The sequence below is a fragment of the Maylandia zebra genome, linkage group LG7 (assembly GCF_041146795.1).
Source record: "Maylandia zebra isolate NMK-2024a linkage group LG7, Mzebra_GT3a, whole genome shotgun sequence".
Classification (NCBI taxonomy): Eukaryota; Metazoa; Chordata; class Actinopteri; order Cichliformes; family Cichlidae; genus Maylandia; species Maylandia zebra.
Window position 1 is genome coordinate 13,887,833 of NC_135173.1, and position 17,053 is coordinate 13,904,885.

The following is a 17,053-nucleotide window of genomic DNA, read 5'->3' on the forward strand; positions in this document are numbered from 1 at the left end:
ATGGCAAGAAGACAATGACCCCAAGAACAGCAGCAGGTCTACACCAGAAAGGCTGTAAAAATAAATTAATCAAGGCATTGCAAATGGGACTTTAACAGAGCTTTGCCTGCAAATCAATGAACTGAAGCAATTTTGTAAAGAAGAGTGAGCAGAAATCCTTCAACAATGATTTCTTCAAGTTATTGCTGCTAAAGGTGGTTCCTCGGGCAACAAAATATCTATATGGACGCCAGAGTTCAATGGAAAAAGCAAGTCTCTTGATTTTAGAAAAGACCAATAGAAGGGTTTAAGTTTGTCAAATGTTAAATAGTGCTATTACTTTTGGTGTTTTTGATCTTAGTTTTCATACACCTCAGCAGAGTAGTGGAGCATGTAAGCTGCATTCAGGTTAATGCCTGAGACCGCTGTGGATATGAGCAAGAGATCCAGATAGGTCTCCCTATAATTATCTGTACTAGAGCTGGGACTCGTATCTCCAGATATAATAAGATTTTACAGACCCCAAGATAGCAACTAACAGCGGTCTCAGAAACCACACAGAGACGGGGCTCAGAACTGGACAGCAAAGGTTCTTTGGACATTATTATTACATGAAGGGAATTACCTGCTCGTAGCAAAATTAGAATACAGCATGCTCTTTTCCCCTCACTTTGCTGAAAAAAGGTCTTCCTTAATTCAAAGTAAGGAGAGTTATTTGTAAACAGACACCATGGAGATGTTTTAGGCTGTTGGCGTGAACACACATTCAAGTGTATTTTTCTCTTTCATAGATGGGCAGGGAAACTGTTACCGAGCACTAAAGCAAAGCTGCAAAGAAATGTCATCTTATTTGTAACCAAATACACACACACACACACAAAAATAATAAAATCGATTGATTAATAGTTACCATCCGTTAGGGGGCAGCAATGCACACAGAGCGGTTAATGTCAGCAGAATTTTACCAAGACGAATACTGTCGCTCAACAAACGTGTGTTAGCCAGATAACACTAAAGTTAACAGACAGTAGTGCAGTTTTTCCTGTGGACCGCTGTCACAGACCACCATGGAGCTCACATGGTACGTAGCATTCTCACTGCCACTGGTTTCTGTCCTTTGAATCCTTGTGGATATTATTTGTCAGCTTGAGCTAAGTACGCTCGCTACATCAAGTAAGGATTAGCACATGCTGGCTAACAGGAGTTGAGAGAGCTCACTTACGCTTTGTGCGGCGTTGACTTAACGTTATTTATATGGACTCAAATCCCATTTAGTGGCTACCTTAGGAGTAAAACCTTTAATGTTTAACTCCGAACAGGAGCCGAAACATGTGCTTACAAAACGAGGCTGCACCATGTTATTTATCCTTGGCTAGCTGTCTGTCAAGCTGCTTAAATAAGACAGGAAGTTAGAGAACTGTTAGACACTTCCACCATTTAAAAAAAAAAAAAAAAAAAAATCTAGATAAATGTTGTTTTACCAGTTAAAAAAATAATGTTGTTTCTATATTATTTCGTTTTTCTCGCTCATTTTTCCAGTATGCTGATACCGTTAGCTAAACACTAGATTTTGTATTGTTTGTACCTGACGTTACAACTTTAATTTTTTTTAAATTTTTTTTTAAATTTATAATCAGTTCTGTTCAAGAATTCATTATAACAACAACAAAACAACTTTTATATTTTGAAAGGGAAAACAGGAAGTTGCACCTGAGAACAGCTGCGCAACATTTCTCTCAGAGAAACACGTGTTTCACTTTGTTTACTCTCTGTTTGGCGGAAACGTTGATTTGATAATAATAAGACTTATACCAGAATTAGAATTATATTTGTGCAAAAAAATAGTGCATTAAAATATATTTTAATATTTCGTTTATTAAAGTAACTGAAAAATGAAATCAAATTGTGTATATATTACATTTTTTGGATATATTGTGATATTGCTATTATTATCACTGGGATTAAAAAAAAACATCCATAAGTTAAATATGAAGTTGGGGTATTTTTTTCGAAACTTTGAGTCAGATACCTTGAAATTGCGACACTAAGTCAAACCTTTAAGAAAATAACTTCAGAAGGTGTTTCCCCCCCATAGTCAGTAAATTTTATTTATAAAATACTTTTTTTAAAGTGAATATTGAATATTTATACTTTTGTTAATTATCTGTCAGGTGGCTTTTTTATTTCTTTTTGTCTTACATAAACAAGTTTATCTACCGTAGTAATCAATATTTTTTAATATACAACAGCAATATAAAAACACCAGTTAAATTCTAGAAACGTTTGGCACTTTGGACGGGTTTAATAACAACATAGGGTCTCTAATATCTTTTATTTTTTCATTTTAAATTGAAGGGAAGGCCACCCAGTTCCTGAAGGACCTTTCTTTTCCAGAGATGTTTATGACAAATATTCCCTTGCACCTAATATCAGAGAACTGTGGGCCTTTCTCCGAGGGTATGCCATTAAATTAACAGTTAAAGTAAACTATAATTTCAAGTGCATTTACACTATCTGTTTATTCTACTCGTGTTTTCATTCTCCTTCTTCAAGTCCTGTAGAGAATGCCAAAGCCAAACAGAAGTGTGGTGATGGGGCTGCAAAAGTCTCCCGCTCTCCTTCCACATATGAAGCTGCAGAGTTTAAAGACAACAGTTGCATCAGCAGCCAAGCATCCTGCTGGGACAGCTGTGATAGTGAGGATCTAAGTGCAGACAAAGCCGTTGAAAGAACAGGAGACTTTGAGGATACCAAAAAATCAGGAGCAGAGCAGAAGCAGATTAAGAAAGATGCTCCCTTTCCCGAGCCCAGGCTCCCTTATCCCTGCCTGTCCAACATTTCTAGCAAACAACAGGAGACATTTCTTGGTTTTTTAATGAATAAGAAAACCAAGGATCCTCCAGAGGTATCAGCATTTGCATCTTAATGGGAGCTTAGTCCTGGTAGTTGTAATTCCATTACTTGGGGAAAAAAGACCCTGATTTTTTGTTTGCTTGTTTTTTCCAGGTCTTAAAGGCACGAGTGAACAATGAAGTGATGCACTTCAATAGCTACCTCCAAGATGTGGCTAGAATGTGTGCTGATGACTACAATTTCATATCACAAGGAGCTATGCAATATTCAGAGGTACTGATACTCCATCAGTTGCACCTCTCGTTAGCTTTATGTGGTTTAGTTCATAAGCAATGAAACACAAACCCTAATTGTTTTTTCTTTGTTGTTTTTAAGGAATTTTTAAGGAGCTGTTTGGAATGCATTAGGACGCTTCCCCAGTTCTACCAGATCCACGAGCTGACCAGTTTAACAGGAGGGACATTCGATCCAGGGCTGGCGCTGACCTTTGAAAAACAGCTGCTGAATATGGTAATGTACATCTGCAGCCGCTTTTCAGTCTCAGCAGTATCAGACTACAGCCGTATATAATTTAGTTGTTCAGAAATTAAAATGTCTTTTTTTTTCCTTGTTTAAAAATTTTTTATCATCACTTTGATACCTTCTCAGCTTCAAGTGTTGAATTGCAGAATCAGTTTTTTTGCTGTTGATTAAGTTTCTCTATTACCATATTTCTTCCCTTTATTTCTCCAGGGCAGTGTGAATATTACAGACCACAAGATAGTGCCTGCTGATGCACAACTTGCATGGGATTATCAGAGTGTTTCATCAGAGAATCCTCCAGCTAAAAAGGCTAAGGACATGCATGCTGTAAGCAATTGTCTCACTTTTTGTAATTGCTCCATCAAAGTAAGCCACAGACACGTTTTACTGCTAGAATGAGATTCATGACCTCAGGTCTATTGAAATTCTCTTTCGCCTCTTGCAGTTTTCACCAAAGACACCAGAGGGTGTTCATGTCTTGCTCAGCAAAATTAGACCTTATTGCATTTTTCTGAAAGATGCCAGGTCACACATGTTAATGTCAAACCCCGTTTAACTGTAGAAAGTTGTGTATCCACCTGTGTTTGTTTGACTGATACAGAAGATTTTCTCATGTTCTGGTAGTGTGATTTATTTATTTTTTTGTGTGTGTGTGTGTGTTTTGTTTTTTCCCCTCCCTCTCCAGACTGTCAGTGGTGATGGGAATGCTGAGAAGCTCTGTGCTTGTTATGAGCCTCATGTTTGTTTGACTCGAGATGCCTTGGTCAGGCTGCTGGACAACCATGGCCCTGAATTTGTGGAGCAATGGGAACTGCCTGTTTGGGTCAAATTAAACCAAGGAAAAGGTACAGCACACATCACATGCTGTCGTACTGGAAGTTAATTAGAGCCAGTTTAAGTTTTACTTCCAGCAATTAAAAATGTGCTATCATGGTGAAGCGAGAAAAAAATATAGATTACCCTTTTTAAACTTAACAGGTTTTAAATTAAATTCTGTTTTGAAGAATATAGGGCATATTATGACCTAACAAAAACATGCTGCAGAATTGAGCTTCATAGGATTACCAAAAAAGAAAAGAGCAGAAGACATGTTCACATTTTTTAAAAGTGAGAAATAAATTATATGTTTATGAGACACATAGAGTATCTAATACCTCATTGATGCTCACTGTTGTCACCTTCATGAAGTGTGGTGTGCTGCAAAAGTGACGTCACAACTGCTGGCACGCATTACTTTAGCGTCATTTTAGCTTGCTGTGCACCTTTTGTAGTTTTGTAGCCTTGTGCGCGTGCCAGTCATTACTTCCATTTCACTGAAAGGTCAGTACAGGAGCTCACAAATTTGAAGAATCTGTAACAACATTGCTGTAACAGCTTGAAAAGATGACACTTCCTGGCAAAAACTGGCAAAAATGTCTTTGCTTCCTGCAACAAGACTGTGAGGACATCACAGTTGGTGCACAGCACAGCCAATGTGGTGACCATAAACTAGGCATTAGGTAGCTATTGCGTGTATTGATGTTATATATGGCCTGACGGTGGTACTGTTTCACATGGCCCTTTTTATTCTTATTCACAGTCGGTAATCAGAAGAAGACTGTGTATATAGACTCGCCACTCCTGAAGACTGAAATGACAGTAAGAGAAAGGAGTCATATCTATCATGAAGAGAGTTTGAAGCGGTCCATCAAGAAGAATGGAAGTAAAAATGTGTTCCATTTGATGACAGAGCTTCCTGTAAATAAGCAGAACCCCTCACAGGTATGTTTATGTGTAAATTAACTGTGGTAGTGGTGGTGTTATCTGGTCTTATTTCATTAGAGCAATTCTTCTTCTTCTGTTTCTGACATAGGAAATTTCCCAGAGGAGTGAAGTTTCTCTGGGAAACAGTGGTCTGGATTTTGAGGTGGATCTCACCGACCTGGAGACATTTGGAGAGACGTCAAAGTGTAAGAAGATCCCAGATGAACAGGGTGGTTATATTAAAAGTAAAAAAGATAGAGGGTCCCCACTTTCAAAAAAGATTAAAACGTTCAGTGAAGAGATGAGCAGCTCCTCAATAAAAACTAACGACTCTGTGTCAGAGCCAGCTCAGCAGGTTTTGAGTGAGCACATTCAACCAGGGACTGAACAAGCAAGACAAGACCCTGCCCTGCAAAGTGATGAAGACCAAGCTTTTACTGGAGACTCGGATGATGAGAAACTGGTCATTGATGACTCGATGTCTCCAGTGAACACTGTCCCAAAACAAAGTAAACCTCAAACTGTAACGTGCTCTGCAGACCCTCCAGTTGTTCCTGCTTCTGAGTCCACCCCTGAAAGTTCAGAGATGTCTTCCCCTCAAAGAGTTACAAGGGCCAGACGGCAAACCAAAAGAGCAAAGGATTCTGGGGACCAGCTAGGTGAGATCCTGCGCATGCAGACAGCCATGTTCAAGTCTGCCAACGAGATGGCCAAATGCTCTGCTAAGTCGCCCACCCGATGTGCAGGGCCATCAGTTCACTCTCATCCAACATTGCTGGTTAAACCGTGTGTGTCTTCATTTTTGGAGAGAAACCAGAGCAAGGATGGCGAAACCTGTGTGGTTCCCCCCAACTCTTCATCCCTCAGTGCTGACACTAAAGAACATAAAAGTTAGTGTTGATTGATTTTCAATATGGTGGTTTAATTTCTGTGTGACGTGATTACCATGCAATGCTTCATTGACTCTCTGCTCCTTTATTGACCCCCTCAGAGCTTCTTTCACAAGACCTGCAGGCTACAACAGAAGATGAGCAAGATTACGAGGTTCCTGTTGAGGGCAGCCTGTTTTATAAACTCTACAGTCTGCAAGACTTGTTACTCATGGTGCGCAGCTCTGTCTCTCTGACCCACACGAGAAAAGTAGGCAGCAGGAAAAACCAGGTATAAACATTCATTCTGTATATGCACAATCCTCAGAATGAGATTTGTTTTTAATATTGACATTTGATCTGTCCCAATAGCATACACCAGTGCATGTCTTGCCTAAGCTGGAGTACCAGTTGTGTTATGGTGTTGAGTGCCTAACCAGGAGCGAGGTATGCAACTTGTGGACAGAGACTTTGCTTCACTCCAGCACAGTATCTTACATAGGTAACGTTTTTATCCTTGTTACTTTCAAACTTGTTGCTTTGAGATACTATTAAAATGATGATGGTTATGTTCCACACATGGTTCTAAATTGAGCTAAAGGAGGGACCCTTTGGCTTTCCTTTTTTTAACCTCGTTGCCAAGGAAATAGCCAATGTATCATTTAGACAGCTTAAAACAGGCCACAATACAATCAGTGGGGCAGATCCTTCCACAAACCAGAGAAATAGTCTTCAGATGACTCATCGTCCTCCTCTGACTGTAATGGTTAGGTTTACTTAGTTGCCATAGCTACAGCCACATGTGATCATGTGTTATTACAGTGAATGCAGTGTGCAAAGCTAAGCTAAGTGTTGTTTTGGGCTTGAGTTGCATTGTCAGTGTCTCCGTGCTGCTTATCTATGACTCAAGATTCGGGGAAAGACTGCACCTTTTGTCTGTGCTAGGTTCACTGAACTGACTCATGTAATCTTGACATGCATGTTCTGTGTTCCTTTTGCCTATTGGATTAATTAAACACCTTTATAGTTCACAAAAGGTACACACATTGGCACAAGTTTCATATGTTCAGCTTCACTGCTGTAAATGTAGCCATTCAAGAGAATGGCTAACAGGCCTGTGTGGCAAAATAATGTCTGGTTTTGCCACTAGTGGTAAGAACATTGAGCTATATGAAATAAATAATATCCCCCAGCTATTGAAATTATATGGTGCTAATAGACTTCCTTATTTACTTGGCTCTTTGTGGTTTATCATGTGGTTTGTCATGGGGCATTCTGCTATTGTGTATTTATGGCTGCTGTTGTCAGCTCTAAAACACTCTGCAAATGAAGGAAGACACTGCTGAAATATGCAGGCCTTTCCAGCTGGAGTGGGAGGCAGGGAAGGATCAAGATGAGAGGGGGCCAACGAGCATTTCTTAACACCCACTCAAGCTGGTTAACAATGCTGGCAAATCACCACAGACTAATTACTTTGTGAGCACCAGACATAGCACGGATGATGAAGTGAAGCTCTTGATGTGCACACTAGCTCTTGTTGTTCTCTCAGTTTGTCTTTCACCCTGTCTCCATGACTCTGTAGCGCACATCAATGCACACACATCAAAAGTAGCTCTGCTGCGAAAGCTGCCTGATGACTGGAAGCAGAACGTCTCCTGTGGGTTCAAGTGAGTGTTGTTTCAACAAATGTGTGTCGATAAAAAGGATTAAGCTAATCATCTCAGAATGATTGTGTTACTTAAGATTTCGAGTTTGTCTTCTTGAGTTTCAGTCAGTGTTGATAATCCAGGCCTTTTCATCACCTCTGAATCTGTTAGATGCCAAGTAAAGCAGATAGACTGAAACTTGCTGATGTCTCTTTTCCAGGCTTTCCAAGTCATTAAATATACTCCACCACCTACTGAAAAAACTTACTGGGTAAGTTGTTGCTGACACAAATTATATTATTACTATTTTTGTTTGTATATTGTTGTCATTGAGATCCTCCACCCAAATTTTATTTGATAATTGTAAGTGTGTGCACAGATTTATTAAAATGTACAAACATACATGCAGATACATTATATAAAGCAAAAACAGAGTTTATATAATTCTATCACACTTGAAAGTCAATATTTGGTGTGACCGCCTTTATAATTCAATACAACCTGGATGAACTCTTGGGCAAACTTTCTTTTCATTTCTTTAAGCAGTCTCCAGGAATCGTCCTCCAGGCCTCTTGAAGGACATTCAAAGCTCTTCTTTGAATGTCGGCTGTCTTTTGTTTTATTCTCTGTTAACATGATCCCACATCTTCAGTAATGTTGAGGCCCGGCTTCTGGGGAGGCCAAACCATGACTGATAGAGTTCCATGGTGTGTTTTTCCTCTCCAGTTAAGCTTTTACTGCAATGACGATGTGCTTATGGTCATTTTCATGCTGGAAAAGGAAGCCAGTTGCCAATCAGACTCTTTCCAGATGGTATGGATATAATATCTGACAGCTCTTTTCTATCTTTTGTTAATCTTAAACCATGACTGAGCCTTCACCATGCTTTAGAGCAATAAGACCCCCCCTCCCTCCCTGAGTACTTTTTTTATTTTATTTTTTTATTTTTATTTTTTTGCTTGCCCCATTTGGTTCCTTAGCCATCAGAATTGTTGTCTGAAGACCAACAAGGATACCCAATGGATTTACTTTGCCAAATGGATCATCGTGGCATTGCCGTATTGGTCCATTTGATCGACCTTTGTTTTTATTATTTATTATATTTTATTTTCAGATGTTACAGACGGGACAGACATGAGTGAGGGATCCCTCCCTGAGTACTGACACTAATGAACACAAAAGTTGATGTCGATTGATTTTCAATATGTTGGTTTAATTTCTGTATGACTTGGTTAACATAACAGTGCATCATTGACTTCCTGCTCCTTTATTGACCCCCTCAGAGCTTCTTTCACAAGACCTGCAGGCTACAACAGAAGATGAGCAAGATTACGGGGCTCCTGTTGAGGGCAACCTGTTTTATAAACTCTATAGTGTTTGGTTAAATGTTGATGAATTGAATGTAAAGTCTATACCCCAAGGAGTTTGTTTTTTTTTTTTTTTTTCAAACTTGCTCATCACCTTCAGGTTATCAGAAAGTTGGCTATTGATTTGTAAAGCTTTGTTTAAGCCGATGAAGTGTTCACACTGTTCGCTCTGGCTGCCTCGGGCTAAAACTGTGACGCAAGTCTGCCTTCATGTTTGCGCTGGAGAATTACTCAATCAGAGAATTACTCAATGACACTCGGTACATGTGTCAACTTCTTTGTCAGCGCTTCATTCTTCATCATTTCTTCCAAGAATGGAGAAATCATTGCAGTGCTACAACATGTTTCTGTGAGTGACACAGTCTCAAGGACTTTGTTTGCTTTTGTAGGTTAGAGGAAGGACGATACCTGATTGCACATAAATCGGGGGAACCGTTTGTGACCATCCTCAAAGCAGCACATGGAAAAGGGAATCTGGGGGGATACGACCTGCATCAGGCCCACAGCTCTGTTCCACAACCCCCGGCCTTTGGCTTTGTGCCTTGGATACCTGTTGATCCAGCTGTAGTCCTGCCCTTCCACCAGCAACATGGAAGGGTCCCCTGCACCTTTCCACCAACACCCATTGTGAAGGTTTGTATTCATGTTTTCGCTACAGTTACCCTGTTAATTCAAAACATTATAGGGAAAAAATCTCCACAACAACAGACATGTGGCCCAGGTTAATAAAGAGCAACAAGAGGAAAGGTTGCTATGTTTATATTAATATCTAGGAAGTCCCCACCCCCACTCCAGAGAATTTGTAAAAGCAAAAATAACTCTTCTAACAAGTTGAACCAGAAGCTGCCTCATATTTGTTAATGGCAAAGCCTAAAACTAACAGCAGGGACAAATACTGAGAAGAGTTATTGGCTTTTCTGGTTTAGATTCTGAGACATTCATTGGAGGTCTGTCTGAAATTTAACATAGCAAATAGCTGAACGGCATTCTTTATTCACTTACCGTAACAGCTTTTGGTAAAACAAGTTTTCAGCCAAGCAACTTTGAGCACTCAGTCCTTCTGAAAATGACAAATAAACATATTCTCTTATTGTCCATCCTACCAGAAAACCAATGGAAGCAACAAGAAGACGTGCAAGCAGAAGAAACGTACAGCCAAGCGTAACACGTATGTGAAAAAGCTAATTCAAAAGTCGTTTTAAGATCCCTTTGTTAATGTATTGTCATATAACTTCATGATTTGCATTAGGAGAGCTGGAGGAGGAGCTGCACATGCATGCCTAAAGAAATAAAAGCAAAGTCCTTAAATTATAAATGTGGATCCTGATGCACTTTTATTCTATATAACCTGTAATTTTGTTCAAAGGTATGTTTGTATGTATTTTGTTTACTTTTTGTGTGAAAAAGAGTTAATAAACTGAAAGTGATTTATAACGTTCGGATGTTTTGACTGTGGGAAGTTGGGATCAGACACACCTAGGATTTCTCCTAACGGCACAAGGCTTCAGTCACTTTGAATAGTGTGTGGGAAAACTTAGCTCTAAAACTCTGAGCTGCTGACTCGTAGCAGATTAGGGTGGAGTCATGAGTCCACAGAAAGGGGGAGGGAATCCGTCAGGGGAAGTGAAGTGGGAAGCCTTTTCATATCTCTGAAAAGTTGAGCCTCCACACCCAATCCATTTAAACATCACCAGGACAAATCTGTGCATCATCTCAGCTTTTACAGCTCAGGTAAGTGTGCTGGAATTTTGTCAACTGTTTGTTAATAGAATAAAAGGAAGTACGGTTCAGTTTACACTGCATAAAGCTTCAAGGAGTTTTAAGGAGGCATTTTGCATTCACGAATCATGACATATGACTTGCATTTTCACAGTTTGTATAAAAGAGTCTCACTTCTGTTTTAAGTTTCAGTTAAGTTTTAATTCTTCAGGTTCTTAAAGCAGTTTTTTCCCCTTGTCCACGTGTGAAAGAACTCAGTTGCCTTACGACATCGAAGTGCAGCAGCACATTTTCCAGGGCGTGTCACTTCGGTGTTTCTAATGCGTCTGAAATCTTTTACTAGAAACTCCTCTGAATGTGGCAGAGCAGTCAAAAAGAAATAACCATTCGTCAAAGGAATAAATTCCCCTGCAGTCACTCGGCTTTGTAAAAAGCAACAACTTGATTTAACTTCTCTGCCTTTGTTAGAAAGACCTTGCTTTACCTTCTCAAACGATTACATCTCCAGTCAAAATAAACATGGTCTTGTGCAAGTCAGTGATAGGATTATAGCGAGATTTGATTATGAGATTTTTTTTTCCCCACAACAGTGAAAATGGCTATGGTATCAGAGTTTCTGGGACAGCTGTCTCTCAACATTGGGGTAAAGTTCTGCTTTCTTTTTTTTCTTCTTTATCATGGCAACTCTTATTTTATCATTTATTTGTTGCATGTATATGTAATGTTTAACTTCTCCACCGGCAGCCTGCCACATTTAGCTTTAAGGGTGAGCTTTGTTTCAGTCACATACTAAAATACGTTCTCTGGGAAACTGACATTAGCTGAACTCGTGCACTCAACCTGACCTTTTGTGTGCCACCAGTTTCCTAATGGAGGTTAAGAGGTTAACAACAAAACAGTTAGTTTACTTCTTGCTTTGACTTCTCAGGGTCAGGATCCTTTGTTCCCCACTGTGGTACCTGCTCCTGACTTTGACCCTGATAAAGATGCTGCCAGGATAGAGACCGCCATCAAAACCAAAGGCAAGATCTCTCTCTCCAAAAAAAGGAAAAAAAGGAAAAAGAAATGGTGCTTGGTTCTGCAAATTCTTGCAACAGATGAGTGACTGGTATTTGTGAGTCAGCCTCGTGGCTTAAAATGTTTGGACCACATTGGGAACATCTCCATGTCCACGCCCCAGTGCTGGCAGAGCTGTGTTCTGGCTGCTGACTGAGAGCTACTGGCACTCCTAACAGCCCGCCATCGTGCTGTGGTGAAGAATGTGTTCAGAGTGGAAAAATGTTTTTCTGCAAATAAGAATAGGAGGAAATTACACCTTATGCCCATGTTGCCTTTAAACCTTTACTCAGACACGATATTTGTGTATATCCATCCCCTCTTCTTCTTTTAAAAGGTTGTTGTAGGGATTTACTGATTGTGTCTTTCTTTTGTCATCATAACCTAATCAGATTTCTTAGTATTGTTAAAAAAAATTCATTCATTTGTGTAATTAATGTGTTCAAATCATGTATAATCAGGTGTGGATGAGCAGACCATCATTGATGTCCTAACAAAGCGGACATACGCCCAAAGGAGAGAGATTGCTTTTGCGTATGAAAGGAGGGCAAAGAAGGTACAGCAGGCCTAAACTCCTTCATGGCTTTAAAGCGCCATTCTTTGTCTTTTCAGCAATATGCCAGACATTAAGCATGATCAGGTAATGCTGTTATAATTTATATAGGACATGATCTCAGCCCTGAAGGGTGCTTTGTCTGGCTCACTGGAAACTGTAATCCTTGGACTGATGAAGAGCACGGCGCAGTTTGATGCCTCAGAGATCAAGGCATCCATCAAGGTAAAGTGTGGTTTGTTTGTTTTTTCTCTCTCAGGGAGATTTTGTGGAAGGGCAACACCGCCCTCTGCTGGAAACAAAAAGCCATTAGTCTTATGTCTTCAGATGGCTTTCAGGTGTGATCGTTTAAAATTCTCCTTTTTTCAGGGATTAGGAACTGATGAAGAAACACTGATTGAGATTTTGTGCTCACGTAGTAATGATGAGCTGGTAGAAATCAAGAAGGTCTACAAGGAATGTAAGTACACTTTGAAATCCTGTGTAAAGTTTAGATTACAGTTGAGGTTGCGTGCTTTTCATTTACTATGCATTGTTCTTGTTGTATTACATATCATATCATGTCTTAATCAGTCATAAATCAAGTTATGTGACTACTCTGGTTTCAAGAGATGGCTAAATCCCCGACGTGAAAATCTAATTTTTATAGTGTTCAAAAAGGAACTGGACAAAGATGTGGCTGGAGATACTTCTGGAAACTTCGCTAAGTTACTATTGGCTCTTGTGCAGGTGAGACGTAGCTGCATTGTTCCTTAAGATTTACATACATATAGGTGACAAATTAAAAGAAACTTTCATAATTACATCCATGCAGGCATTTGGTGCCAAATATAACCTGTAAAAATGACTTTTCAGCAGTTGCTTGTGAAAATGACCTGAATGTTGTTTATTTTGCTGCAGACCAAGAGAGCTGAACCGTCCTCTATTACAGACTATGAAAAGATTGATGAAGATGCCAGAGTAAGTTGTTTGCCTTTGAATTAAACAGATTTTTGTTTGGGTCTTATATTCCCGTCATGTATAGAATAATAGAATAATTAATATAGAATAATTAGACACGAATGAAATTTTTTCGTTGTCCATGAACGGCTCTTTTCTGTGCCACAAGCTAAATTCTGGCACTGTTTAAGGATATTTCCTCATGCCTAGGCTCTCTATGATGCTGGAATAAAAATTAAAGGGACTGATGTGGCGACCTGGATCTCCATTATGTCTGAGAGAAGTGTACCCCACCTCCAAAAAGGTGCCCCATCCTTTTTACTAAGAGCACTATTAATACATGTGGATTTGTGATCCTCTGTTGCAAGTTGTGAAATGGACCCATTACACCACTCAAAGATTTTTTTCTTCTGTGTCTTAGTATTTCAGAAGTACAAGAGTTACAGCCCCTACGACATGCAGGAGAGCATTGTGAAGGAAGTTAAAGGAGACTTGCAAACATCCTTCCTGGTGCTAGGTACACTTTAGCAGTGCATTTAGATTATGAATGAACGACAACTCCCCAGTTTTGGTTTAAGAATTCCTTTCAAAGTGATAAGAAACATATCTGCAGAATGTAAGCTGTACTCCTGTTAATATTTGTTCTTTTTATTTGTTCCAGTTCAGTGCTTTGAAAACAAACAGCTGTACTTTGCCAAAAGACTCAATGAAGCCATGAAGGTACTCGCACTACTGTTCTTTTCCTTTTTCTTGAGATGTGGCTATTTTGAGGGCTAGACTGTTTTTTTGTTTTGTTTGTTTTTTTAAATCTAGCAGATGTAAGAAATACATCTGCTTGTGAAAGTGTAATTTAGCTGCAGGAACACAGAGAATCCAAAGTTGACAAAAGTTATCTTACAACAGTGTTGCATCAGCTGCTGCAGTTAAGTTTGGAGCGTGTGCAACTTAAGTGCTGACTTGTGCTCGTTTCCTCAGAGTAAAGGGGCCAAAGAGAAGATGGTGACCAGAATTATTGTGTCACGCTGTGAGGTGGACCTGAGAAAAATCTGCTCTGAATACAAGTCCTGCTTTGGGCAATCTCTGCAACAGACTATTATGGCAAGTGAATTTTCTAACCTGCCTCTGGTCTATGAGTGATTTACAGTAAAGCTTGTTCTGTCATGCAGCATGTCTGACTTGCTGTTTCTGTTCCTTCTCCAGGAACATACCAAGGGAGACTACCAGAAGGTACTGCTTGGCCTCTGTGGACCAGGGCAATAAAAAGAGTCATCAGATGCAAAAGAGCCTCTTTATCCATAGCTGGAAAGCTGCGCTTTGAATATCAGCTGGAGCCCTCCTAAGCTCATCTCATGTTTTCTGGATTTGCATTTGAATGCAACATTTAAGGAGAGATTTTTTTTGTCTTTTTTTTTGTATTTCATACATGAAGAGTCTGTGTCAAGGTTTGTTTGTTATACCAAAACGGAAATAAAGTTGCTTTGTTTGAACATTGCTCATTTTTTTGCCTCAATGTTGCTTTATGTGGATGTTTACATGAATCGCCACCAGAGGGCGATATATGTAAACGGTAAAAGCAGCTGCAGAAAGCTCTGCCCCTCTGTCTCTGGGCCTTACATTGCCTATATCTGCAGAAGGAATGCAGATATGTAAAAAAAAACAAAAGATATATGACAAAATATTTTTTTAACAGCAACCTTTTTACCCACCATTATTATCCTTATTCTTAATTATTGGGCATTTTATAAATATGTGAAAGGAAATGAAAATGACAAAAAACATTTTGTCTGCACAAGAAATGAAAATACATTTCTGAGCTTTGAATATAAAAAAAAAATACTGTATACATTTTCTTCCAATTCAGACATTCGATGGCAAGCCTCATTTGCAAACATAAAGATTCACGACCATAAAAACATTAATGTACAGTGTGAGCAGTGCTGCGTGTTTTCAGATAAAGAATTACAAGAAAAAAGCTTCGGTTTCCACTATGAGATTCCATCAAGATGATTTAATCATTAGTGTGTTTTTCTGTGTTTGTTTGGTGCTAATATTTTAATTGAAAATGTTAATTTTACCTCCGGCCAAGATGATTTGCATACCACTAAACAAGTGTCTATACAACGTGTTTCTGCTGTTTAGTTTGTGGTCTCTCAGGATGAAATAACCACCACAGTGTTGTCAAGGCATTTCTACTGAAGTATAAGGGAAAAAAATAGCCCCAAAAGGCAAGTTCAGTGCTGCTGAACACAGCGATGAGGAAAGGATCGGAAGGAAAGTGCAATAATCTTGCGAAAATAAAGCGGCGTGCTGTGGCTCAAATATGATAGAAGCCCATCTGTTACTGTGGGAGAAACCGCCTGATAAAATAATGCTTCTGTCAAATATTTTCAGTGGTTGAATGGCTGAGAAGAGAAACGGCTTCAAATTTTAACAAGGCGTCAGATTTATGGTCATTTTGTAATAATATTGATGAGAACATTAGCCCTTTGTGATGGTTTGTGTTTATGAGCAATAAAAAAATAAAATATAGCATAAAGTAAGATAAAACAGTATTTTGCAAAGGAGTGAGTGAGATTTATGCACGCATACAGTGACAGATTAATCTCTGCATCATAAAGGGAAAAGTACCACCATATTTTTCACTTTTTTTATATGGATGTACAACATGCTGTTCTGTTCAAGGCCAGCCCGTTGGGACCTCCAGCAAACCCAAGGGGAACTCTCTTCTCAATTGAAACGATGCAATTTACTGTCCCAAACACTGGCACTTCATCATTCAGGGGACTTTAACCCCATGAATGTCAAACAGAGCATGCTGGGAAGGAGATGGAATACCTCACATTACCATAACAACTAGAGCCAAATGACAAGCACTCTGAAGTCTAAAAGGTGAAGAATAATACCATATAATCACCTAATAACATCTGAATAGCAGAAGAGAGTTTGGAATACTTTATATTTAGGAAAAAGCTCTGTGAGGAGGGTTTTTTTGTCAGTTGGATCCTGATATGGATCCTGTCAGGCACCTGTACCTCAGTGTCTTTAAAGGTCACACAAAAATCCTTTTCTTCTTCTCCTTTCAAACATTTTTGTTAGTTTGATCGAATATGTGGAAAAAGCCCTGCACCCGCCCATCCGCCCCACACCCCCACCTGAGAGAAAGGGCCCGGGCAATCGCTTTAGGCATCCAGCGGCATTAAAGTTTCACAGTACAGCTGTATAGCTGCTGCTGCCCCGCCAGACATACCAACTGCACACCGGGAAGGTATTAGTTTGTGCTTTTTATTAATTAATTGCATTAAACAGAACTTCCAGTGTAAGGGACCGACAGCTTCTTCACGCTTGCCTTCACTCCTCTCTCCTTGACGCATCTGAACCTGGCTTAGTATATTTGTGCAGAGCACCAAAGGGTGTTTAATTATAGAGTAGGGGGCCACCAGGGTTTGATTTTAATTGTGTGCATCTGTGTGTGTTTGCGTGTGTCTGCACGTTTGCCTGCAGCTCTATAGGTCGCGGGCATACTTTAAATCAGAACTCCTACAGGCTAAGCTGGAAGACCGGGCTCCCTCAACACATCCACAGAGCCGTGAGAGCCCGAGTTTGATTAATATTTTCGTAATTATCATTATTTAATTCAGCAAAACCACAGCTTCTTCAGTGAAAGCGCGGCCTTTGTCTCTGTGATGCTGAATATCCTGGCTCATTAAGGGCACGCAGAGATCCTGTATATGGTAAATAAGAGGCTGTGTCTCATGCTGCTGCCCCAGGGAGAGTTGGCACCACTCTGAAGGACATCTCCTTCTAAAG

The 17,053-nt window shown here is 39.6% G+C and overlaps 2 protein-coding genes across 2 annotated transcripts; both read left to right on the top strand.

The window, feature by feature from the left end:
* Positions 1–902: 902 nt before the first annotated feature.
* On the top strand, positions 903–10,465 carry ice2 (interactor of little elongator complex ELL subunit 2). Its single transcript, XM_012919664.5, has 16 exons — positions 903–1,060; positions 2,335–2,436; positions 2,533–2,884; positions 2,986–3,105; positions 3,208–3,342; positions 3,565–3,681; positions 4,040–4,199; positions 4,934–5,115; positions 5,207–5,987; positions 6,089–6,258; positions 6,339–6,468; positions 7,549–7,633; positions 7,833–7,883; positions 9,369–9,612; positions 10,086–10,147; positions 10,229–10,465. The coding sequence occupies exons 1-16, from the start codon at positions 1,047–1,049 to the stop codon at positions 10,269–10,271; spliced, it is 2,748 nt and encodes a 915-aa protein (XP_012775118.3). The 5' UTR covers positions 903–1,046; the 3' UTR covers positions 10,272–10,465.
* A 118-nt stretch (positions 10,466–10,583) lies between these two features.
* Positions 10,584–14,733, top strand: LOC101481057 (annexin A2-A). The gene is made up of 13 exons (XM_004553140.5): positions 10,584–10,710; positions 11,289–11,341; positions 11,627–11,720; positions 12,216–12,310; positions 12,419–12,532; positions 12,677–12,767; positions 12,957–13,036; positions 13,208–13,267; positions 13,457–13,550; positions 13,668–13,763; positions 13,908–13,966; positions 14,222–14,344; positions 14,447–14,733. Exons 2-13 carry the CDS (start codon positions 11,294–11,296, stop codon positions 14,504–14,506), a joined length of 1,014 nt encoding a protein of 337 aa, XP_004553197.1. The 5' UTR covers positions 10,584–10,710; positions 11,289–11,293; the 3' UTR covers positions 14,507–14,733.
* The last annotated feature ends 2,320 nt before the right edge of the window (positions 14,734–17,053 follow it).